Source organism: Brachypodium distachyon, chromosome 4, assembly GCF_000005505.3.
Source record: "Brachypodium distachyon strain Bd21 chromosome 4, Brachypodium_distachyon_v3.0, whole genome shotgun sequence".
Lineage (NCBI taxonomy): Eukaryota > Viridiplantae > Streptophyta > Magnoliopsida > Poales > Poaceae > Brachypodium > Brachypodium distachyon.
Window position 1 is genome coordinate 41,655,192 of NC_016134.3, and position 25,024 is coordinate 41,680,215.

At 45.0% G+C, this 25,024-nt stretch overlaps 5 protein-coding genes and 1 non-coding gene across 8 annotated transcripts; 2 read left to right on the forward strand and 4 right to left on the reverse strand.

The window, feature by feature from the left end:
• The first annotated feature begins 92 nt into the window (after nt 1-92).
• LOC100841567 (beta-galactosidase 12) lies at nt 93-5,313 on the forward strand. Of its 3 annotated transcripts, XM_003576729.4 has the most exons (18): nt 93-510; nt 595-707; nt 823-889; nt 973-1,065; nt 1,154-1,297; nt 1,611-1,702; nt 2,060-2,165; nt 2,269-2,353; nt 2,453-2,571; nt 2,690-2,857; nt 2,953-3,134; nt 3,251-3,360; nt 3,466-3,575; nt 3,680-3,787; nt 3,900-4,001; nt 4,096-4,241; nt 4,328-4,673; nt 4,796-5,313. In XM_003576729.4, exons 1-18 carry the CDS (start codon nt 229-231, stop codon nt 4,928-4,930), a joined length of 2,508 nt encoding a protein of 835 aa, XP_003576777.1. In that variant the 5' UTR covers nt 93-228; the 3' UTR covers nt 4,931-5,313. The 3 variants fall into 3 exon arrangements, with proteins under 3 accessions (XP_003576777.1, XP_024311071.1, XP_014757381.1); XM_024455303.1 differs by having other exon boundaries at nt 488-510; nt 595-889; nt 977-1,065; XM_014901895.2 differs by lacking the exon at nt 93-510 and having other exon boundaries at nt 693-707; nt 977-1,065.
• A 954-nt stretch (nt 5,314-6,267) lies between these two features.
• On the reverse strand, nt 6,268-6,339 carry TRNAP-UGG. The gene has a single exon. It is a non-coding gene; the product is annotated as a tRNA-Pro (tRNA).
• A 111-nt stretch (nt 6,340-6,450) lies between these two features.
• On the forward strand, nt 6,451-10,515 carry LOC100835056 (protein MCM10 homolog). The gene is made up of 9 exons (XM_003578485.4): nt 6,451-6,944; nt 7,045-7,282; nt 7,378-7,502; nt 8,142-8,175; nt 8,257-8,306; nt 8,402-8,536; nt 9,660-9,724; nt 9,828-9,900; nt 9,985-10,515. Exons 1-9 carry the CDS (start codon nt 6,583-6,585, stop codon nt 10,142-10,144), a joined length of 1,242 nt encoding a protein of 413 aa, XP_003578533.1. The 5' UTR covers nt 6,451-6,582; the 3' UTR covers nt 10,145-10,515.
• A 4,615-nt stretch (nt 10,516-15,130) lies between these two features.
• LOC100835363 (SKP1-like protein 1) lies at nt 15,131-18,532 on the reverse strand. Its single transcript, XM_003578486.4, has 2 exons — nt 17,936-18,532; nt 15,131-15,593 (listed from the first exon to the last, which is right to left on the reverse strand). The coding sequence occupies exons 1-2, from the start codon at nt 18,275-18,277 to the stop codon at nt 15,420-15,422; spliced, it is 516 nt and encodes a 171-aa protein (XP_003578534.1). The 5' UTR covers nt 18,278-18,532; the 3' UTR covers nt 15,131-15,419.
• A 140-nt stretch (nt 18,533-18,672) lies between these two features.
• Nucleotides 18,673-19,976, reverse strand: LOC100841876. Its single transcript, XM_003576730.4, has one exon. The coding sequence runs from the start codon at nt 19,502-19,504 to the stop codon at nt 18,902-18,904; it is 603 nt and encodes a 200-aa protein (XP_003576778.1). The 5' UTR covers nt 19,505-19,976; the 3' UTR covers nt 18,673-18,901.
• Nucleotides 19,977-20,830: 854 nt separating this feature from the next.
• Nucleotides 20,831-23,244, reverse strand: LOC100835674 (acyl carrier protein 2, chloroplastic). The gene is made up of 4 exons (XM_003578487.4): nt 23,045-23,244; nt 22,059-22,154; nt 21,547-21,669; nt 20,831-21,324 (listed from the first exon to the last, which is right to left on the reverse strand). Exons 1-4 carry the CDS (start codon nt 23,090-23,092, stop codon nt 21,202-21,204), a joined length of 390 nt encoding a protein of 129 aa, XP_003578535.1. The 5' UTR covers nt 23,093-23,244; the 3' UTR covers nt 20,831-21,201.
• Between the last annotated feature and the right edge of the window lie 1,780 nt (nt 23,245-25,024).

Sequence of the window (25,024 nt, forward strand, 5' to 3'; positions counted from 1 at the left end):
GCCGTCCTTTCCCGAGTCCCTCCCGAGCTCTCGCCGCGAACTCCGCGCCTGTCCACTCGCCACCACCACCAATGGCGCGCGGCCGCTCCCCCGCAACGCCCCTCGGCCTCCCGCCCTTCAAAGCGGCGCCCGCCTCCCCCGACCTCTCGCTAGTGCCCCCACCCCGACCCATCATTCCCCCTCCCCTCCTCGAGCTCGGTGTGCGTCCCCTTCCCCCTGGTCACCCACATGGCCACCGCGGTGCTGCTGCTGGCCGCCGCCGTCTCCGCGCTCCTCGCGGGCGAGGCGGAGGCGGCGTGGAGCCTAACGAAGAAGGGCACCGTCGTCTCCTACGACGAGCGCTCCCTCATGATCGATGGCAAGAGGGACCTCTTCTTCTCCGGCGCCATCCACTACCCTAGGAGCCCCCCGGAGATGTGGCCCAAGCTCCTCGACCGGGCCAAGGATGGCGGTCTCAACACCATCGAGACCTACGTCTTCTGGAACGCACACGAGCCCGAGCCCGGCAAGGTATACAATTCTTCCTCGTGCTCCGCTCCGACGCGCACGGCATCAAAATAAAATCCCGCATCTCACATTTTACATATGCCGCAGTACAATTTCGAAGGAAGGTGCGATCTGATCAAGTTCCTCAAGCTGATTCAGGACAACGACATGTACGCGGTCATTCGCATCGGCCCCTTCATCCAGGCAGAATGGAATCACGGGTTCGTTAATGTGGCAAAATATATATTTGATTTAGTGTGGAAAAATCAGCCAATTTCATATATGCTGAGCTCGTATGATTACTTCTCGTGTTTCCAATGTTGTCCCCCACCCCAGTGGCTTGCCTTATTGGCTTAGGGAGATCCCCCACATAATATTCCGCGCCAACAACGAGCCTTACAAGGTAATCAACGACACATTTGCAATGGTACAGTATACATTTGCACCAAGAGTTTCACACAGATGGCCGCTGGCTTTCTGGTGCAGAAAGAAATGGAGAAGTTTGTGAGATTCATAGTGCAAAAGTTAAAGGATGCGGATATGTTTGCCTCCCAAGGAGGACCCATCATTCTAGCCCAGGTCAGTTAAACTCTACCTGTATGATGTCATTTATCTACATTGGTTTATGACATATGAACATGCTTGCAATTCATGCTTCATGTCACAGATCGAAAATGAGTACGGGAATATAAAGAAAGATCATATAACAGATGGTGATAAGTACCTTGAATGGGCCGCTGAAATGGCCCTTAGCACCAACATTGGAATCCCATGGATAATGTGCAAGCAAACTACAGCTCCTGGTGTAGTGGTAACTCTCTTTACCAAACTTGTGGCGAACACCTTAACGCACACGTATATTTTTTTTAAACGATAAAAACTACTCCCTTGTACTAAATCCCCGGCACATATTATGGATCGGAGGGACTAGCTTGTATTTTATATTCAAGGCCCCATCTGGAAATGCGGTTTGTGTCCTAAAAAAGTTGAACTGTTTTTGTGATATTTCCGGTGTCCCAAAGAGGCTAAAATTTGAACATCTCTCATAAACAGCAATGTCTTATCCAGAGTTGTGTTCCTTTGACCCAATCTTTTAATCCGTCCCTTTTCCTTGCGCTCACTAGATTCCTACTTGCAATGGAAGGCACTGTGGGGACACATGGACGCTGCGTGACAAAAATAAACCTCGCCTTTGGACTGAGAATTGGACTGCACAGTAAGTTCAAGTTATTCATACTCCACATTCTACTTGTTTGCTAAAGTTAGTATCAGCATTGATGGTGTTGTGAATGCCTGGTAGGAAGAGTGGGCAAGAGAGGTAGCACCACTAATGTAATAAATTTACTGATCATCCAAACATGTTAACTGCATTTGCATATTTCTTGTGTGTTATCTATTACAATGATAATGCCATAGTGGCATCATCCTAACCTTCAATCATGTTGTTAAGTTGTTAACTGATTGTGAAAATATGAACATTTGCCTTTTGGGTTCAGAAAAGACACTTCATCTTTATCATCAAGTAATTTATTGGCATTAATATTAAAAGGAAGTAGTTTCTTGACATACACAGATTCAGAGCTTTCGGCGATCAGGCAGCTGTGCGCTCAGCAGAGGACATTGCGTATTCTGTTTTACGATTTTTTGCCAAGGGTGGGACATTGGTGAACTACTACATGGTATGTATGTCCATTTACCTTTTGGAATGATATGCATTAAGATAATTCACAGAGAGGATACTAGAATTTCTCATGGAATTGCATGCTAACTTGTTTTGAACAGTACTATGGTGGAACAAATTTTGGAAGGACAGGTGCTTCATATGTGTTGACTGGATATTATGATGAGGCTCCCATTGATGAATACGGTTAGATTGACTCAATTGTATATTGTAAGTTTTTCAGCTTTCATTGGATGCCTCCATTATCATCTAGCAATCATGTTATTGGTCCATGTACTTATCCAGGTTTGAACAAGGAGCCCAAATTTGGGCATCTCAGGGACTTGCACAAGCTAATTAAGTCATACCACAAAGCTTTCCTCGTGGGGAAACAGTCATTCGAGCTCTTGGGTCATGGGTATGAGGTTGGATACAACTGCTTCCATCATTTCGGCACATAAATACTTTGGATGTTTTGTGTGACAGCGTTCTATAGCTTAATAGTCGAGGTTTTCGGGGCCTGATTAGTTTCCTCACCTGCAGGCACACAACTACGAGTTGCCTGAGGAAAACCTGTGCTTGGCTTTCATCTCCAACAACAATACAGGGGAGGATGGAACTGTGATGTTCCGGGGGAAGAAGTACTATATACCGAGCCGCTCTGTCTCTATCCTTGCAGACTGCAACCATGTGGTGTACAATACAAAGAGAGTATGTACACTGCATACACCTGCCACAAATTAGCAAGGGCAACACAGTGATTATAAACATGCCTTCCTGACTTGTGGTATTATGTGCTATGCTAGGTGTTTGTGCAACACAGTGAAAGGTCATTCCACACGGCTGACGAGTCGACCAAGAACAATGTTTGGGAGATGTACTCGGAACCGATTCCGAGGTATAAAGTAACTAGTGTCAGGACAAAGGAACCCCTGGAGCAGTATAACCTGACCAAGGACAAAAGCGACTACTTGTGGTACACCACAAGGTGTTATTTCGTTTATCACACCTTCATTCCAGCTCAGTATTTCGAGCCTTTCTTGTTTATTTTTTTCTTAGGCAGCAAAATGCTGATATCACTCTCTTTTTATGGTGGCCATGCAGCTTTCGCTTGGAAGCAGACGATTTGCCCTTTAGACGTGACATCCGGCCTGTTGTTCAGGTCAAAAGTAGTGCACATGCAATGATGGGGTTTGTCAATGATGCCTTCGCAGGTAACTTGGACCAATTCTGTAACAGTCTTCTTTATCCAAAAAGATACTAGAGTTGCAAGCACAAACAACTACCAAAGAGAGGTCTCATCACCACCATTTACGCAGGGAGTGGGCGTGGAAGCAAGAAAGACAAGGGTTTCCTTTTCGAAAAGCCCATTGATCTGAGAATAGGTATCAACCATCTCGCACTGCTGTCATCATCCATGGGAATGAAGGTAATATCTGACCGTTTCAGCCTAACTGGTTGGGTGGTGGATCCATGCAATTTATGAAGGAATATTAATCTGTATTAGTTCTGTTTGCACGGTGTTGTTTTCAGGACAGCGGCGGTGAACTCGTTGAAGTGAAGGGAGGCATACAGGATTGCATGATACAGGGTCTCAACACTGGGACCTTGGACTTACAAGGCAATGGTTGGGGCCATAAGGTACAGGCTATTGCAATGAAGATTTGAGGAAAGAATACACTTTTTGTTGCTCGCCAGAGCATACTGTGCTCATATACTAAGAGCTGATTACCTCCGTGCTTGTTTCAAACAGATCAATTTGGACGGTGAGGACAAGGAGATTTACACGGAGAAGGGCATGGGCACTGTTAAGTGGAAACCGGCCGAGAATGGACATGCTGTCACCTGGTACAGGGTAAGCTGAACCATGAAAAGGAACATCTCACATTCTTTCCCTTCAACCTTCGCTTTCAACTCTCAATGTCGCTGTCTGTTCAATGTCATGTCAGAGATACTTTGATGAGCCAGACGGAGATGATCCTGTCGTTCTTGACATGAGCTCTATGAGCAAGGGTATGATCTTCGTGAATGGTGAAGGCGTAGGTCGCTACTGGACCTCATACAAAACAATTGCCGGACTTCCTTCCCAGTCACTGTAAGTTCAGCACTGCTGAATAACACTTCCTGTTCTTGCCCTGCAACGAATTTGCACCCCCAAAACTCATTCAAATTTCCTTTCAGATACCATATTCCACGACCATTCTTGAAATCCAAGAAGAACCTCTTGGTTGTATTCGAGGAGGAGATTGGCAAGCCAGAGGGCATCCTCATCCAGACAGTGAGGAGGGACGACATCTGTTTCCTCATGTCGGAGCACAATCCCGCACAGGTCAAGACGTGGGATGCGGATGGGGGCCAGATCAAGCTCATCGCTGAGGACCACAGCTCAAGGGGCATCTTGACCTGCCCCCACAAGAAGACCATTGAGGAGGTCGTCTTCGCCAGTTTCGGCAATCCAGAGGGCGCGTGCGGCAACTTCACTGCGGGCACCTGCCACACTCCCAATGCGAAAGAGTTCGTTGCGAAGGTACAAACACTTCTCATTGGCCATGTGCAATTGTGCATCATCTGTGATAATGTAGCTGATTATGGATCACATTTTGTTTGTTCCTGCCTATGGTTGGTGATTGATCTCTGGTCTATGGACAGGAATGCCTCGGCAAGAAGTCATGTGTACTGCCATTGATTCACACCCTGTACGGTGCGGACATCAACTGCCCCACGACGACGGCCACGTTGGCGGTGCAAGTTAGATGCCACAGAAAAGGGAAGAAGGATGATTAAGAATAACAAGGAAGATTGGCGCCCTTCTCTGGGCTCCTGCACCTGTTTGTTTCTTCGTCTTATGTTGTTCGGAACTCAAATCGCGTTGTGCGCCTGTTGTGATTAATATTCGGTTGAGGCGTGCTCGATCAGGACCATGGGAAATCGACACACAAATGCAAAGGGGGTGCTGAGTGCTGATCGGCTTGAAAATGTATTTTGTTTTTTCTTTTCTTGTTTGTTGCTGTTCTGTGCTGTTTCATGTTAACCATCACAGTAGATGCTGAATAACTATGAGGGATAGTTTTAGTGAACTTCGACTTTGGTGTAAAAATATTGTTGAGCTGACCGAATGGATAGAACAATAATCGAATGAACATGTTCTGTGTGTGCATTCGTATTTATTTCTGTGTTCTCTAAAAATGCAAAAGCAAACGTCGTACCACTCAGTTCAGAAGCAATCACAACGAAAGGTGGCCAAAACAAAGCAACGTGTGGTTCGTAATCTTAGTTGTACAGTTTGTAACTTCCATCTTCGCCGTCACCCTCCTTCACCGATAGATCGCCGGCTTTTCCCTCTTCCGCTGGTGTGTGTGTGTGAAAAGGCCAGGATCTACCTGTGGAAGTTACAGTTTTCCTTGTATAGAGCTTTGATATGTGTCTTATTTTGCTCAAGATTGGCGATGGCGGCATGGAATAAGGTCTCCTTGCTTTGGACTCATTTTTTTCTTTGAGGAAACGCAGCCGCTGCTTTCATTTCTTACGAAGAGGCAAAACAAAATTATTTACAAAGATACGGACAAATGGAGAAAGAAATACATTCGACGCTTTTCACGGGGGTATACTTAGGGTTGCAGGTGGGCAAAGTGGGATTTAGGTGGGAGACCACTTGCAACCCTAGGCATACTCTGCGGAACCATCAACTAACAATCATGTAAAAAATAGGATAGTTTAGGCATACCCGGTGGAACCATCAACTAACAATCATGTAAAAAATACGACAGTTTTGTATCCGGCCATTTGCCAAGACCAGATCTCATCGAAGGACGAGTCGCAAAGATTGGCGAAAGTGGCCAAATTTGATTCCTACCATCAGGATTTCGATGTAATTATAATGTTCGAGAATTTTTGTATTTCTAGTGATGAACATTTATACTCTCTCTGTCCCAAAATAAGTGGCCAAAACGAAATACTCGCTTCAATCCTAAATTGTTGTCGAAATATCACATGTATCCAGACTCTTTTTAAGAATAGATACATCCATATTTGAACAAATTTGAATACAGAATTTAGAATCGGAGGAAGTAGAGTAGATAAACATGACGATCAAAATCTAACAACGAAAATAGAAGCGTATGGGGGCGTTGCGAGAATCGAACTCGCGACCTCTCGCACCCAAAGCGAGAATCATACCACTAGACCAAACGCCCTGTTCTGCTAGTGAAGGGAAAATAAAATTAATCTCAATGAAGTGTACGCTATTTTATTGGCATGAATTCTCTCTGTTTTCCCTCCAGGATTTTTCCCTTTCCCTCCCGAATTCCTCGTTTCCCTCGCCTCGATGCCTCTAGCCCTCGCATCTCTGCTCTCTCTCCCTCTCCCTCTGCGGCGCACACAGACGGATCCCACACGGACTACCACCGTTCTACACACCTCGCCAACAGCCCACAGCCATGGCGGGCGCCAGCGACGACCTGGACCTCCTCCTCTCTCTGGACGAGGACGGCGAGCAGGTCGTCCTCGAGACCCCTCCGGCCTCCCCGCGCCCCGCCGGCGGAGGCGCCTTTACTCCTCCGAGGACCGTGCGCCCCGGCGGCACCGACATGTCCGTCTTCCGTGACGCCGTCAAGGATTATATCGAGGCTGTCCCGGCCTCCACTTCCGCCTCGGGCCCCAAGCGCTCCAAGCTCCCCAAGTCCACCCAAACCCTCGTCGACACCTACTCCGGCCTCCGTATCAAGGACATGGCCGTCTCGCCGCTCGAGCTCACCAACCGCTTCGCCGACATCCGATTCGTCCGCATCTCCGCTTTCAAGTACGGATTTGATTTTCCCCCCGAAATTACTCCATTTTTTCTTGGTATTATTGGACTCGTGAACCCATCGATTTGGGCGTGCTTTTCTCCTGGCGCGCAGGAACTTGGCCGGGGGCGACACCTTCTCGGGCTGCTGGGCGACCGCCGGCGTGGTGCTGGACAAGGGCACGACGCGGGTGAGCGCGCAAGGGAAGGACTACAGCATCTGGAGGATGGGCGCCCTGGACGACTCCGAGGTGTCCGTGTTCCTCTTCGGGGACGCCCACACCCACTACTCCGGTGCGACCGCCGGCGATGTGTTTGCGCTGTTCAACGGCAACGTCCGCATGGACAATGGGGTACTGTGCTTGGTCACTTTCTTTTGTACCAATTGTAATTGAGGCCATGAGAGTGATGCCGAGTTGATTTTTTGTTGGTGATGCTGTTTCTGCAGGGGAAAGGGTTTTCGGTGAGTGTTGCCTCAGTGGGGCAGATGATGAAGATGGGCGTTTCAGCGGATTTTGGGATGTGCAAAGGGAAGAGGAAAGATGGGATGGCTTGCACCATGGCCACAAACAAGTATGTACTTCTCCCTGGAGCCTGGATGATGAGAGCATGCCTGAAGATGTGTAGTTGCAAGCTGCCGATAAGATTTAGAAAGACGCATAAACTACATACTGGACTCAAACACATAGAAGATATTTTGTAGCCATCTAAACCATATGTTCGCCTTCCTATGAACTACGATCAGACCCTGGTCAAGGTGTGAAGATTGTGGCAACCATATCACAGCTTAGAGGCAGTGCACAACTGCACACTGCCTCTCTCTTTCTGATGACAATATTTGATTCCCGCTAGTCACGGCCTGACGGATTGAGTGTGTTTTCCAGGCAGTCATTTGTATTGCTTTTCCACTCTGATTGCCTGGGATTGAATCGTGACTTGGGTTAGGCAGTCAGGCTTGAACAATTGACCACCCTCAAGAAATGGCGGGAGGATATTTGGTATTATGGGTAGCATCGTTGCTGCTGCTGCTGCATGATAAGTGTTACTTTGAGGTCCTAGACGTTTTTTCTAATGAAAGCAAATTGCAATCGAACATCTTTTCCTTAGCCTAGTTTTGGTTTCACATGTTGTTAGGCTAAACCACAAGAATAGGTGTACATTTGGTTTTGATAAATGCTGTTCTAGTTCTGAACATGTCATGTTCCTTTTCAGGCGTAAGGGGTCATACTGCAAATTCCATATATCGGTAAGGCTATACTGTCAACATATTGCTAGTGTGGCAGACAGGCATGCAATGATGATTAATTATGCGTGTTTCAATTGGCAGAACACATCATCGCAAAAGTACTCTACTGGCAGAGTTGAGCTCAAGGGTGGGTAAGTGAATCCTCAAAAGAACAGTCATTAGCCTTCCTTTTATTCCTTATAATGGTTCCTGATCCTATCTGCATGATTCTCATTTTCTTCTTCAGAAACTTCCAATTTGCTTCTAAACTTCGTTCCAATGGGATTTACATGGTCAATCCTTCCTCAGAGCGATCCAATCCACGGAATCCATCACGACCACTGAAAGTGATGTCAGTAGATGGGCTAAAAAGGGCTTTAAGGTATTTTACGTACTTTTATTTCTTCAACCGTTCTAAAATCTCTTGAGGAAAATAAACTTCAACGCACTTATTCTTGTTTATCCATTCTCTAATTCTCTTGAGGAGGAGCATAAACTTCTATGGTGAATGAAACAAAACTTCTATGGTGATTGGTGAACGAAACAATGGTGTGAATAGTTAAATACACAAACATGAAACATCTATCTCTTGCCGTATATTATTGTATCGTCCAAACTTACAGTTGTACTAAATTCTGCCTGGTGTGAATAGTTAAATACACAAATATACCTATTTTATATCTATTGTATTTATGCCGTATCGTCCAAACTTACTGTTCTGTTAAATTCTGCCTGGTGTATCCTTTTTTTAGCCTCGCACCTTACCACAATAATTTCAAAGTTGTTATTCTTTGTAAAACGAAAGCACACTCCACATTTGTAGCTACAACTTTCAGAGATTATGTATGTCTTGTATTAGTATACAAACATAATAGATTTGGAAATACTGGATTCTCTATTATATGATGATAGACTGGTGGCTAGAACTGTGTATGTCCTGTATTGTATTAGTATTAAAATAGACAGATTCAGAAATACTGGATTCTCTATTATATGATTATAGACCGGTGGCTATAACTGTATACAACTTTCGGAGATTATGTATGTCCTGTATTAGTATAAAAAAAGAATAGATTCAGAAATACTGGATTCTCTATTATATTGTATGATATTATATGATGATAGACCGGTGGCTAGAACTGTATTAACCCTTACAATCTTTACTTTTTATAAAGATTTGAGTTGGTGGTCGCCCGTTCACTACATCGAGACTCTCCCCTGTGTTGCTAGGAAGAAATGAATGTATCTGCACCCATTCAATATGGTAGATATACGTATCACGATTATTTGACTACAGTTGACTGGATTGATATTTTTTGTCATAATTGTTATTCAGTATGAAATTTGGGAACAGAAGGGCAAAATCGCATTTCATCAATTTATGCCAAATATTATGGAGTAATAATAATTCCGTAGCAACGGACATGCTTTTAGCTAGTACATAGTAGAAATGAAGGCTCTTGCCATGTTAAACAAGCTGTACTTTAATTCCGATTGTCTTGCAGTAATGCAGATAAAGTGACCACTAAGAATAACTCTCAGGGCATAAGATTCCTCTCCCATGTCACAGGTATACAATAATACCTGAACAGTAGTCGCACCCATATAACAAATTTTCTATTTCTGTGGACACGTTACTATGGTAATTGGCAACTGACTTCTGTATTGACCAGGCGATATGGAACAAAACCTCTCGAGCAATGGTCCCACAGCTCTGCAGAAGCAAAAGTTGGTCTCAAACAAAAGGTAAGTTGCAACAACACTTTGGTCGCTTACCGCGGTTGTCACCTCTCAATTCCATTCAACTGAATAACCTGAATCTGCACGCAGACCCGTGTCTTTTGGTGCCAAGGCAGCACCCAAACCAGGCTTTCAGAAGCAAGAACAAGATGTCAAGAGAAGAAAAGCGATCAATCCTGTGGAGAATACAATCGAGCTGGACCTAGCCAGCTCGGATGACGACGAGATCAATATAGTGCTGCGACGCTGATGGCCTAGCTAGACAGGGATTATCTTCACAGGATGTGGTGAAAGGCGAATAATCCTTCTGAGGTGTAGCTTCTAATATTGCCAAAGAATGTGCTTTCCAGAGGTTGTAAATATAAATACGAGACGAAAGAAACAAGACTCTGGACAGCATGTTTCAGGCGGATGCTTATGTATCGCTTCCTACATAAATATTCCTGATTCACCGTCGACACTTAGAAACGCAGAGTTCCTTTTTTTTTGCAGCATGTATTTTGAAGTTGAACAAGGTTCAGAATTTGTTCCTACTCATTTTGTTGTTAATTTTAAGAATCACAGAGCTACTTTTGTATTTTGCATGTATTTTGAAGTTGAACAAGGCTCAAAAGTCGTTCATATTCATTTTATTTTGTGATCAAATGGAAGTATATACCAGAAAAAAGAAAAGACTAACTTGACAGAATGGTTCAGGCAGATGCCTGTGGGCCAGTTCTTTTCGGCTTCAGCTTCTCTACCCTCAGAAACTGTGGTGGGGAGAAGCTCATGACAAACTTGCAGTCCAGTTTTTTTCGGCTTTTGGCATCTCAGCTTATTATATGAATTGTTTGTTGAAAAGTCTGTAATACCCTTGCTCCGAAATTGTCTTAGCTATTTGACTAATTGTAATACACGTATATCGGATAAAACGATAAAATAAAAATAAAAATAATAATAGCAAAATATTAAAATTAATAATGTGTGGTGTCTTTGATACTTCAGAGTACCCAAAAATATTACATAAATGTTGGATTTCCACAAAAGGACGTTAAATATAAAAACCAAATAACAACTAATCCGAAGGCACGATGCTTGCGGCAATAGCATCACGTACTGTCGCTATTGTGCCATCATCCGTCGGTGCTTGAGCATCTACACCTGAAGTAGGTCCATCTTCATGAACATATCCTCCTCTCTCAACCTCATCAAAATGCTGATCACGAAGCTTGCTATCACGAATGTAGTTATGGAGACATGCGCATGCAGTAACTATCTTGCTCTGAGCCAACATGCTGTACCGTGGTATGCCAAGGAGTATTCGCCATTTCATCTTGAGAACATCAAAGGATCTTTCGATGACATTCCGTAGAGATGAATGGCGATTATTGAAGGTCTCTTTTCTTCCAACCGGAGGGTTATGCTCAAACTCAGGCACATGGTATCGCTGCCCTTTGAATGGTGCGAGATATCCAACTCTATTTGGGTACCTGGAGTCGACGAGGTAGTATTTTCCTAGCGAGAAGAAAACAAACTTTAAAAATATGAAACTTGACAAACATACTAGACATAGGAGATAAAAATTATTACTTGCCGGTGGGTGTGGATAATGGTTATATTCGATCATAGCATCTGACCATACACGGGTGTCATGCACTGATCCGGGCCATCCAGAGACAACAAAAGTGAATCTCATGTCAAAATCACACATTGCCATCACATTCTGACTTGTAAACCCTTTCCTGTTCATGTATTTGATCTCCTCTTCTTTAGGCACAATCACAGGAACGTGTGTTCCATCTATGGCCCCAATGGCATTTTTGAAATGAGGCCAATTTTTTTTCTTTTTAAGTCTGGGATGCACATGGCTGTGAGTTGGATCATTCGGTCTAAGATAATCACCAGCCATGCCATCCACACATTCCAAAACCTCATGAAACTTCTTGTTAATGACAGACCTACTATGTTCAAACCGATCTGCTACATTGTCCGTGGTTTGACATGTCCCCAAAGTCCATAAAAAAAGTGCCAATGCTTCTTTGGTGGACATATTGCAAGTTGGACTGAGTCCATACTTTTGAACCAACAAGTCATGTAATGGAAAACACACGGACCTGCGCATCCTGAACATAGAGTAGAAAGCTTTTGGATTGTTTGCCTTATCTTCAACCCACTGGATGCCTGACATCAATGGTAAACGTCTTGGAGCATACGGAACCTTCTGTACCTCCTATATATAACGAGCAACCGCAACCATGCACATCTCTAATTCCTCGTCTTCTTCATCAAAAGATTTGTCCATCTGCCACATGACCAAAATCAAATAATCAGACTACACAAACAACAGGTCCATACACTAATAAGGAAATCTGAAGAATTTTTTTTTGACCAAACAGCAAGTAGATACACAAATCTGAACACAAACAACAGGTCTATAAACAAACAACAGGTACATACACACATCTGAACACAAACAGCAGGTGCAAACAACATGTTACATTGAAACACAAACAAGAGGTCCATACATAGCAGGAAATAGTCTCACAAGTTGACAATTAATAAGGTTCAACACAAATAAGGAAATAGTCTCACAAGTCGAGAATTAATAAGGTTCAACACAAATAAGGAAATCTGAATGCATATGTTCCAGATTTAATAATTAAATCTAATTATTATTCTTCCTCTCCTCCCATGTCCTCTTGAGCCAATCAACCCGCTGTTCAGGTGTGGCCTCTTCCAAGCAGCTGAATGCATCACGGTACTCTTTCTTCATGAAGAGTTGGGAAGCATAGAAGTGTGCATCATTGCCAGGCACACCTCCATCTTGAACCACTAAAGCCATCATTTCTTTCAACTCTTGCCTCACTGGATCAACCGTCACTTGAGATGTCATGGAGTTTCTGCTATTCTCCCTCCTCTCAAATATCTCCACCATGCGTTCCAACGCCATTTTGGAAGAACTCTCGGTTGCAATCTTTGCGGCAGCGGAGGGACTAGGGGAGTAAGGACAGAGCCTCTTCTTCAGTTTCTTCAAACGTGGCTGAGCGGGGCTTTCATCATCCAATTCACAACTTGAGTCTCCTTCACCATCCAAGTTGACTTGTGATGGAGGTGGCACCCTCGCATGCTCATTGGTGACACTATGGAGATCAAAAATCTCTCTCATTTTTTCCTCATCCACAAGAGGAGCATGCCTAAACTTGGCTGCATCTGGACGTCTCTGTGAAGAAATGAAGCAACAATCGGATTAGTTCAACATTTGGTATAAAAAAACTGAAATGAATATGGAGCACAAATACCTTTATCTCAGTTTCCCACCAATCATCACTAGTAGCAATGGTCTTGGTGACAGGATCTCTACCGAGACCGGATGCTTGCTGATTCAGTGACTTCGACAAATTATAGTCTTTCTTTAGTGATTCCCATCTGTTTTTGAATTGTTTCCGCTCATACTTCCTCTTTGTACGGTCATTGAATTTGGAAATCAGATTGACGTACCCAATTGGGTTCAAACAACCAGTAGGGCGGTTATTTGCCCGCACTTCTTCAATACACACATCCAAAAAAACTCTATGGGCTAATGCATCCCAAGTTGCTTTTCCACATTTTTCTTTCTCCATCTATGACAAAATGAATATGAACTCTCAAATGAATTTACTCACTGTCATAGCATGCATATCATATACTTTCACCGCAACAATGCAAACATTTGTCATTCATTGGATACAAAGATTCTAGCACCATATTCTTCCTATAATATTGCATATAATTTTCAATCATCGCACACATTAGCCACTGTAAAGAACATACTTTTGCCATGGGAAAAACAACAAGAGAGAGGAGTACATACCTGTTCTGCTCGGAGAGGAGCACGGGCGGAAGGAGAGGAGGCCGGCCGGGCGGAGGAGGGAGAGGAGCTCGGCCGGGCGGCGGAGGGAGAGGAGGCCGGCTGGAGAGGGCAGGGTCGTCGGGGGCCCTATCCCGGCTTCATGGCCTCCGGTGGCCGGGCGGCGGCGGCGGCTGGGTCGTCGGGTGGCGGTGGCGGCTGGGTGCAAACCCTAGGCGGAGGAGAGGAGACAAGAGAGATGGGGGCACTATGCGCTCGGGGGGAAGAAGAAAGAAAAGAATCGAAACGGTACGGTGGCATTTCGGTGTAATTACGGTGCTCAGGATTTTTAGAAGCTCGGGAAGCTGGTTTGGAGTAGCTTTTTTTCATATGAAGGATTTGGGGTGTTAGGCTGCTCTTAGAAATGGCTTGAAATCGAGTTCTTTTCGGCTGCAGCTTCTCTGGACCTAAAAGCTGGTTTAGAAGCTGAAAATAACTGGCCCTGTGTATGACTTAGTACATAAATACGATGTCCATTTTTTATTACTCATTCTTTGTTCCTAAAAATGAGATGTTTTGCTTTTGTCTTAAAATCAAGCTTTTTAAATTTTAACCAAATTCATAAAATAAAATCTACCAACATCTGTAACTTTAGGTTAGTTTTATTAAATTTATCATCCTATTACGAAACCCCTCCCGTGCTTGTCTGCCTAGAGCGGACGATGTTGACCCATCGCTTCCCTTCTTCCCACTCGCCTTCCCCCTGACAAGGTCCTCCCACCCCACACCCCCCGGCCGCCACCCCTTGACCTGCGGCGACCCACCCTCGGCTGACCCCGCGTCACTTGGGCATCACCACGCCTCTAGGCAGATCCACACCGGCGAGGCCTCCCTATGGCCTGGATCGGCCCGGACTCACGAGGGGAGGTCGACGTTATGGATCTACCGCCTGGGAGGTCACCACCGTGGATCATGTCACCCTCACCATCCCCGCATGCCGTCGGTACGTTTTTACTCTTTTTTTTGCAAATTAAAAAACAAAAAGGCTAAAAATAGAAAGTAAAAGTTGAAAAAAAATTCAAAAGCTCAAATTTCTAAAATTGAAAGTTTGAAAAAAATTACGAAAAGCAGAAAATAAAATGTGGCAAAAAGACCAAAAAAAATCGGACGACTCGTCCGTTGTAAATATTAGGAAACACGTGCGTATATATTTCCCATCTATTTATTTTGCAGCATACATTTTGAAGTTGACAAGGTTGAAAATTCGTTCATATTCATTTCATCGTTTGATCAATCGAAGTATGATAAACGAGAAACGGGAGTTGAGAATTAAACCAGAAACTATTCTTTTTTTGCATATACTGATCACTTTAGAAACAGCAATAAAGAACCAAATTGTCAGTAACACACGGAGGAACTATAGGACCAGATTTCCAGCCGAAACAAATCGGCGTAACACGGAAGAACCAAACATCACATTTCCAGATAACCAGCAACCAGCGTTTCATCATATTCCAGGTTCCAGAAGTGCAGCAATGCCACCAAAAGAGAACAGCTTGACGTCTAGCCAACAGTAAAACCCTCCGATCTGACCAGAGCCTACTTACACAACCTCTAAGAATTGTTCGAACAGTCAACAGCCCCACATAGGAATAGATGACGCCAATGTTTCCTAGGTAGCATCTTCCAAAAGCAGCCCCTCATAGGAATAGATGACTCTTCACTCAAAGGCCCACTGGTTCTCCCTCCTCACTGCCGCTTCTTCTTCCTCGGAGAAGTCGTTCTCGATGTTGAATACCTTGCGGATCTCCTCTGGAGTCTTCTCCTTGATGATGTCGGCAACAGCCTGGCAAGTCAGGTCCAGCAGTCCCTTGATGTCCAGGTAGTTTGCAGCCTGTCAAGGTAAATGCAAGCATGACTATCAGGCATCTGACTTAGACGAATGAGTTCATATTTAAGCAAAAATAGTACTCCATCGAGAAATAAGTGACGCGAATTTGTACAAGAATCTATACTAATCCAAGTCACATATTTCCGGACAGAGGGAGTAATAGAAGAAACACAATATCAATAGAAACAGCACTGACTTAGATGAATGAGTTCATATTTAACAGCAACAATGCAGTGCCAAGGAATAAAACTCACAGCAAGAGGGTTAAGGCATCACAACATACAAGAATAATTTGCAATGCGTGACCAAGCACTGTGCTAAGATGTACTAGAATACTATATTATATATATATATATTCTGAACAAAACCAGACTGGATACATGTTTTAGTTACACACAGTTACATCACCAGCTAGAGTAGCCCTATTATCTGGGGATATACAAGCATAGCAAAAAAACTAACTTCACTACAAGATACTCTCCGTTCCTAAATATAAGTTCTAGATTTGTCCTGACCAAGTTTATAGAAAAATCTACCAACATCTGCAACTCTAAATAAAACTAGTTTTATTACAACCATCATGATACATATCTTCAGAATATAGTTATTTGATACTGTAGATGCCTGTACATTTTTCAATAAACCTGGTCAAAAAACTTTCAGAAGTCAATAGTAATTGTTAAACATCAGTGATTCATCTAGAGAACCCTTCTTGTCTAAGCACAGGACAAGCAATGAACTGCATCATAACATAATTGGAGAAAGAAAAAACTAAAATTAGACCCTGCAGCAATAACATCACAGTTCTGTTATCCAATTTAAGGCGCAGTGCAGAAACTCAATTTCTGTTACAGTTATCTAGGAAGGAAAACTCTTAACTAGAAGGAAACAGATTTCAGCCAATGTTTTCACGCTCAATACTGCAAATAAATCAGAACCAAATATCATGCCTTCAAACAATTCTTCAGTTATATCAAATTGATCCTGCTAAGATGCATATACCACTATAAGAGGCTTCATCATGCTAGTACAGAATTTGAACCCAAAGATAATATTAGGACTACACTGGACCCAGAGATTAGCAACAAAGACACTTCCAGTAATTTCATCTAATCAGCCCATCTCAGAGCTCCCATCAAACTGCACTTCATACAAATAACCCAGAACAGAAGGTAAAATTGCATAGTTCAATCGACTACAATGCCAACCTAATCATCTACAGCCTACATCATTCCCAGTACCGAAACCAACATCACCAAACCGTAAATCCTAACTGTGACAACTTAACACAATATTACAATAAAGACCAAAACTAATTCACAGAACAACCGAATCAGCATCCCACAAGACCACTAGTTGACCACAAAAGATGCACGAATCTGGGCACCATTGTTGAAAATCAACAGAAAACAAAAATGCGAGGCAAATATTTAGTCACACGATTACATCACCAGCTAGAATAGCCTTATTCTCTATGGGTATACAAGCAAAGCATAGCAAACAAACAAAAAGAACCTAACTACATGATACTAACATCTTACATTTAGGAAGAGAGGGGGTAGCTAATAGTCAAACACCAATGGATCATTAGAGTACCCTCCTTGTCTAAGCACAAGGCAAGCAATGAACAGCAGCATAACATAAAAAAAACATTTCTGTTATCGTGTAAGGCTTAATGCAGAAACTCAAATTCTATTACAGTTATCCAGAAGGAAAACTGCAAATTAGAAGTAAACACATCAGCCAATGTTTTCACGCTCAATATTACAAGGAAATCAGAACCAAACAACATATTCTCCAGTTCTATTAAACTGAACCCGCTAAGATGCATACGCCACTAAGGGAATTCGTCATGCTACAGAAACTGAAAACAAAGATAACATAAAGACTACCCTAGACACGGAGTTCAGCAACAGAGTAAGACACTTCCAGCAATATCGTCTCCATCAGTCATCATCTCAGAGTTCACATCCAACTATATGCACTTAAAAACAAATAACCTGGAAACCAAAAGGTAAAATTACACAGGTAAAACGAGAACAATAACTTAACCAGTTACAGCCTACATCTTTCCCAGTCCCGAAACCAACAACAGCACCATACCACAAATCCAATTACAGACCACACAACTAACGGCGAAACTTTAACACAACGATACAATCACGATCGAAACGAATTCATAGAAGAACCGATTCAGCATCTTAAAAGACCAATAGTTAGCCACAAAAGAGCCACGAATCCGGGGAGCATTGTTGAAAATCGACACCAAAGGACATCTAAACGATCGAACCACAAGCCAAGCACCCGAGACGAGCAGGAGTAAGCCGACAGGAAGGAAGTCTCACCAGGATGAGCTCGAAGAGTATGGTCTGGTCGACCTTGACGAACCCGGCGTCGAAGGACTCGAGCTCGTCATCGGCAGCCTTGGAGGTTGGGGCGGTGGCGTCGGCTGGGGCGTCGCCGTCGGCTCCAGCAGCGGCGCGGGCCAGGACGTGCTTGCTGCAGTACTCGTTGACCAGGGCGAGGATCTTGGAGCTGACGTTGGGGAGAGGGATGATGCCGGTGCAGCCTTCATCGATCATGTTCTTGATGGTCTGCGACTCCATCGCCACCGACTCCTTCACGTCGAACGTCACGCCGTCGGAGCTCAGCAGGGTGAGCATCTTATCAGCCTCCGCCTCCGCCATCGGTACGTCGCCGGGAGCGAGAATGTGCGCTCGGTTTGGAATGGAATCGAATCGGCAAACCCTAGGAGAGTGAGCGGTGGCGTTGTGCAGATGGATTGGAGAAGAGAGATGGAGGGGGTCTGCTTTTATTTCCGGGAACTGGGATCGAGGAGGCAGGAAGGAATGCAGGAGGAGAAGGGTCTAGAAGCGGGCCGGTTGGCGTTTTCTTGTCCGCCAATCTGGGCCATGTACACTAAGTGGGCCTTTTAGGCCGTAGTTTCTAGGGCTACCTGTAGGCCTTTTAGGCCGTAGTTTCTCGGGCTCTCTCCTTTAGGCCCCATACTAATTGAGATAGATTCTCAAACCGAATAAGCCCTCAATCTGCACAAGTATTCTTGTTGGGTCCTGTCTGGTCATGACTTCCATCGTTCAGTCCCATTTCAAGTCGAGCACCAAGAAAGTTTAGCAAAATTCTCACGCGGGTTTCTGGAGAAACGCCAAGAATAGAAGATCCATCATACTGATGCCAAGACGGTACTACTAGTTGTCTAGTTGCATCTCAAATCAAGCAACAAGAAAGTTAAAAGAAACTGCGGAAGAACGGAGGCGCGCGCGCGATCGATTCGCACAAAGATGCAGCTCCGATCAAAAGCACGGCGCGATGCCCCGCCGGCTTCTCGACGAGAAGGAGTCGACCCTGAGGTGTCGCCGGAACGCCGAGATGAACTCCTCCGCCCGCCTGTCCACCTCCCCCGACGCATGGCCGGCCACTTCCTCTTCATCTGCCGCCGCCGCCAAAGTCTCGTTCACCACGAGCGCCATGCAGCATTCGGCCGCCGCGACGGGCTCAGCCGCCGGCGCCGCTGGCTCCGCGATCTCCTCTCGCCTTTTGCTCCTCCTCCTCTTCATCGCCTTCCTCGCGCCCTCGCCGCCTGCGGGCGCCCCATCCCCGGCAGCGCCGCCTCGCGCAGAGGCCGCCGTGGACGCGGCGCGCCTGGGCTGCACGGACGCCACGACGATGGACGCGATGACGACGTTGAGGAGCAGGAACAGGACGGGGGACGGCGCCGCGGCGAGCACGGCCACGGGCATCGGCAGCGGCGGCGGCCACCACCAGCACCGGGCCGTGAGCACGGCCGGCGCCAGCTTCTTGACGCCCGACACGAGCAGCGCGGCCGCCGCCGCCGCAAGCGCCGCCTCCACCAGCTCCTCCTCCCTCCGCGCCTTCCTCTTCTCCACCTCCGCCATGTATCCCGCTGCTTCTAGTCTCAGGTGCCGCTGCTGTGCTGCTTCAGTGCTTCCCTCGAATAGCACGGCTTCCTTTTGCCTCTGCTCGATCGGCTCTTGCGCCGCGGGGGAGGAGATATATGTACAGCTGAGAGCTGCTGTGGCTGGACGAGCAGCGAGGGGGCCGGAAAGCTCTGACTAATCGATGGCCGCAGGACGGTTGTTCGTTCTCGCGCCGACAGCCGCGCGAGCACGCAGGCAGCCCGTGCGACGGGCTGTCGGGGAATTTCCTCCGACAAAATAGCAGAGCATTTCTCGTTGCTGCAGAGAACACTGAGCACCGGACCTGAGATGGCAGCCATGGGAAACCTCGAGCTGGCAAAACCATCTGCTTGTAAATTCATTGTGCAGAAATTTTCTTTTGCTGCGGTGGCATTTGCTGATGCAAGGGGACAGATCAGGCTCCCCGAATGGGCGTTTATTTACTCTGCACTGTGTGTGTGTGTGTTTTTACTCTGAAAGTCTGAATTTTGCAATTAGTTCAGCAATCGAGCATGGAGAAATTGTCAGGGGTGTGCTGTTACGCATGACTCCATGAGTAAAGCGGAATGTAAAGCTAGTGTGGGGTGAAGCACGCCTGGGGCTCGTGTGTTTTCGTTTGTCCCGTTCGCGTGCTGGTGGACAGGATGATGACCTTTTCCTGGGGCTGCAAACTTTGCCATGTTGCACAGAAAGGAGAGCGTTAAACTATATGTAATGCCGGATGAAGCCCGAACCAGCGAAGTGCAAGAAATTAACATACCAGCAATCATTCTGGAAGATACTCCCTCCGTTCCACAGTTCTTGTCTAAAATTTGTCCAAAAATTGATGTATCTATTCTTAAAAAGTGTCTAGATACATGTAAGATTTTGACAAGAATTATGGAACGGAAGGAGTATAGGAGTATATTACTGTATGACAATATTTTTCTTGATGAAGTCACCCAACTGTGGAGCTGATATCACTTAAGTTGCCTTTTTATCCTTTATGTGGGTAGTCAAATATTCTGATACGTAGGTATCTTTTCTTAGGTAAGGCGTAGGTACCTGTTGTTCATTTTGACGCTGGGTTCAACATGATGACTGTTATAAAGCACAATACATGTACAGCGTAGCAAACCTCTTGGTTCCAACAAATTTTCTGAAGGGCATCCATCAACTGGATAACTGAGGTCGGCACAACTCCGATCCGTAGGTTCTGAACTTTATCATATCTCCGGTCCGTAGGTTCTGAAGGTGATCATATCTTCTGAGAGACCAAATGCTAAACTCTACCAGAATATTACACAATCACGGTTTGCTCCTACGAGACTGGTAGCCCTGGAGTGGGCACGTTTGAAAGTGTAAAGATTTTCACAACGTTACAGTAAAGGTCGGACTTCTCAATGTTGCAAACTTGCAGTCCAGCCAAAAAACACAAAAGATGTAAATAAGTTATTGCTCTACATAGCACACCAAAATCAAATTCCCAGCATTGGGACCATTATGCCACTTCCGAGCACAGCTTCAACAAAACAAAAACTTTCACAATAGCTTAATTGTAACAATATCGCAAAACAGGGCAACACCGATCATACTGAAGTCACCCAACTCTCCAGAGTAAAATCTAGCACATGATAGGCAGACTGCACGGGCAGCTGCAGTTCAGGCTCCTGGTTCAATATTGCCGGAATTGATGTTTATTTTGCAACGACGAGGCTGTCGATGAGCTCAGCAGCATCTTCTACCGTTGTGATTGCCTGCGCACTTGACTCCTCCACACTGATCCCGAAAGCCTCCTCAAGACCCATAACAATCTCAACCTACAAAAATTACTGATATGAAAAGCTGCTTTAAGGATCAACATGTAGAGGTAGAACATATTGGATCTCAAAGAACAATCTAAAACTCTTTGGTAAAAGGAAACATTCAAGACTTCCAACTCCCAGAGGCTTGGGTTCTTGGAAGGGATTTTGAGTAGTGCATAGAGGTTATGCCGCATGGTTACAAAATTTAAGATAGTTCAAGGTAACCAACTGACTTACGGTATCCAAAGAATCAGCACCAAGATCAGTAAATTTCGAGGAGCCAGAGACTTCAGTGCCTTCAGCAAGCACAAGCTGGCTCTTTACAATATCACAAACCTTGTCTATTGTCTCCTTTTTGGCCTGATCAGTTAATGCACAATATGAAGTTAGAAACATAGCAATCAAGACCTACGATGTAAAATAACTTGACACAAATATCACATGGGCACTCAAAATCCGCATTAACAGACTAAATAATGGATGAACCATTGTTAAATCCTAGTCCGGGCATGCAAATGCAAGATATAAAAAACAAACTGTTTTTGCACCATACACATATGCATGAGTGAAGTATATCACAGAAGCACGATTGTGATGAATGTAAATTAAGTTATGTGTAGGATGCAGGTGTTGTTTGCTAATTTCAGATAAAACAACTGGCATGTGTGTAATGCAAAGAATTGTGATGCATAGCTTCGCTGCATGGAATGGTTACTTATGCAATTGCAGTTCTAGAGAATAAAACTTACTGCACAGCAAACTGAAAATCGTTGCGGCACTGGCTGCATTCGGAAGGCTACGTTATCCTTCCTTACACCAGAGAAGGAAGCATTGACACAGTTGGCCTGTAAATCACCAAACATAGTTTCTTAAGACAAATGAAAAATAAAGTGAAGTAAAGAATAGCAAGCTCCATTCACAGCACAAACAACATCTCATTTCATAAACCAAACCAGTAGCTTGACCATCAAATTTTCTGTCAAGCTTATACTATTATCAAACTAACACCTGAGCAATGAATTGCACTAAGCTCATTCAAGATATGTTGCACCTCAATAAAGCCTATAGAGAACTGTCGGTGCTGCTTAGATTGTTACAACGGGAAACAAAGGATAGAGACCACAGCTATCAAAACATCAATATCCGATCATTTATCTGCACATATTGGTCAATTTGGTTCTGTTCCAAAATGCTAGTAGGGACATCTCCAGAGAATAAAGGGGCATAAATAGTCTGAGTTGCAGATGCACGAACCATATAACGCAAGTTCTGTACCTGGTTAGGTTAAGAGCTAGCCATAAGCATGACGATGCCATCGCATAAACAGGAGGTTACCCAAAGAACAGTTAAAATTTCCCAGGTAATAACAAACCATACTGAAATCCCAGACATCCATCCAACCAATCAATTGCTAAAATACACACACATGCAGTTAAACGGCATGAAGCACTGGCACCATTGCCACGGATCAACTTAAAACAGAGAGCGCAACATTACGTCCCTGCGATCTAACTGAAACCCACTTCATAAACGATTCGGGCGCCCATCGACTCCCAAATCCGCAGCACTCCGACGCCCCGACAAACAAACCAATAGCGCAGCGGATCGACATCAAAGCGCAAACACATACGAGGGCCGAGGGGGATCACGTGAACCCCGCCGCCGCTTAAACCTTAGCGATTGCGCCACGCAGATCAATCTTAAAAAAACACAGGAGATGGGTGCGGCACGGTACCTTGACGGGCCTCGCGAGAGAGACGGCGGATGCGGCGGCGGAGGCCATGAGGTAGACTGGTACGCGACCGTCGGAGGCGGGCAGGCGGGCGGCAACACAGCGAAAGAGTGCGTGCGCGTCGAGAGACAACAGACAAGTGGCCGGTGCCCTTACTTAAATAGCGGGCCGGGCTTGCAAGTACGCGCGGCGCGTAGCATCGGACGTATCGACGGCCGGCGGAGCTCACGAGGCCCGGCCCATGACGCGCGACTCCGCCCCCGCGCCAGTGAAAACAACTCTCTCCCTCCGCCCGCGCCCGGGCCCGGCTGCCAGACAGCGTGGGGCTGCGCCGCACTGCTGGCGCCATCATGGCCGAGGCCGTTACGACTTCTTTGGACGAGAAATGAGGCATGCTTAGGCTGGCGGTGCACGGCTGCACGCCAATGCTGCGTGCGGAATTCTCCTGTGGTTGAGCTGATACGGGAACCACGCCTTGGAACTTGGGAGGTGGAGATGGAAAATTCGTGGCAGATGTAAGTGGTGGAGCACCGCACCGTGGTACACTGCTGGCTAGTTGCATCTCAGATCATTTCAGCCAGAAGGCACATTCGCGGACAGCCGGAATCAATGAAGTACGGACGCCACGTACGTGCATGCGCTCAGGAAAATCTACACCTACATGGACCGATCGACATTATTGATACGGCCGTGACATCAGGCAGAGTGCGCGCCGATGCTCGGCTTTCGCTCTTGGCTCTTCCCTGCTTTGTTCACTTGTTGCATTGGCTTAACGATCGCCTGTCATTATCATCCTGTAACTGCTTCGAAGGGAACTCGTGTATGCATTCTTCGAATGAAACATAAAAACCGGTAGCTGAGGGAAAAGAAAACTGGAACATGCTAATCTGCCAAACAGGAAAATAAAGTTGACAAACCGGATTGTCATAATATACCGCAATATCAGACAAAACCTTAGCAAGCTATTTTCCCCTTCCAACCTATACAGCTTTGAATGATTACTTCTACTTGTACTTGCATTCTTAAGTAAATGCAATTCAGTTATAATCCAGTTTCGGAGAAGGCCTGTGACACTGTGAGCAAGATTAGGATGTCGGTGTTCTTCCTTTCTGGCCTCCACAGATCATCGATGTAACCCACCAGTTTCCATATCCACAACAGCCACCGAAACAAGAGGGTACACCTCAAGATGAGGGTAGTAAAGCTATTTAAACAAAATACAAAGCATGAGACTCGAAATAGTTGGTCACCAACAGCTTTGCAAGTGCACAAGTATCGTAGCGGCTTCAGTGTTTTTGATCATGTTAGTGGCTAAAATTTGTGTTGAATGTCTTTAAACAGAACGATGCACAATGCTAATTACAGGATGCTCCAACGAATCCATGGGTACAAACAAACATCTTACAGACTCAGTTCGTAAGTCAGTTCGCGAATAATGTCGGTATAACACAAGACAGTTAAGGTAAGAATAAAAACAATGTTCAGCATTAGTCTTTGCAAGAATATTAACTGTAATATGGGTACAACTAATTCAGCTAATGGGGTTCTCTTTGTTAACATGATGTATTTGTCTAATTACAAAGTGATTATAACTAGAAATATTAGAATCATATTAAGATCTTGAAACTGTTAAATTTACATATGGGGATCTACCTCTACATACAGCTTTTGTTGTTCTAGCCTGAGTCAATGTCAACTTTATGTGCGCAATACTACCGTGTTTGGATTTGTACTCGGAAGAGCCCATGAGCTCCTGGAAAAAATATGCCATATTCATATAGATAACCAAGTAGTTAGCAACCACCTACCGCCCTCTGCTGAGAGGATAAAAAAATTGTGCCATAATGGCTTGTCACTACAATTACAGAAATCAGAGGTGTGGAGAAAAAACTCAGGTAAACAAAGATATTAGATTATTAACAGTATTAAGTTTGATATAAAGCATCATCGAACTGAAAGGAGATCAGCTCCATAGTGCACAAG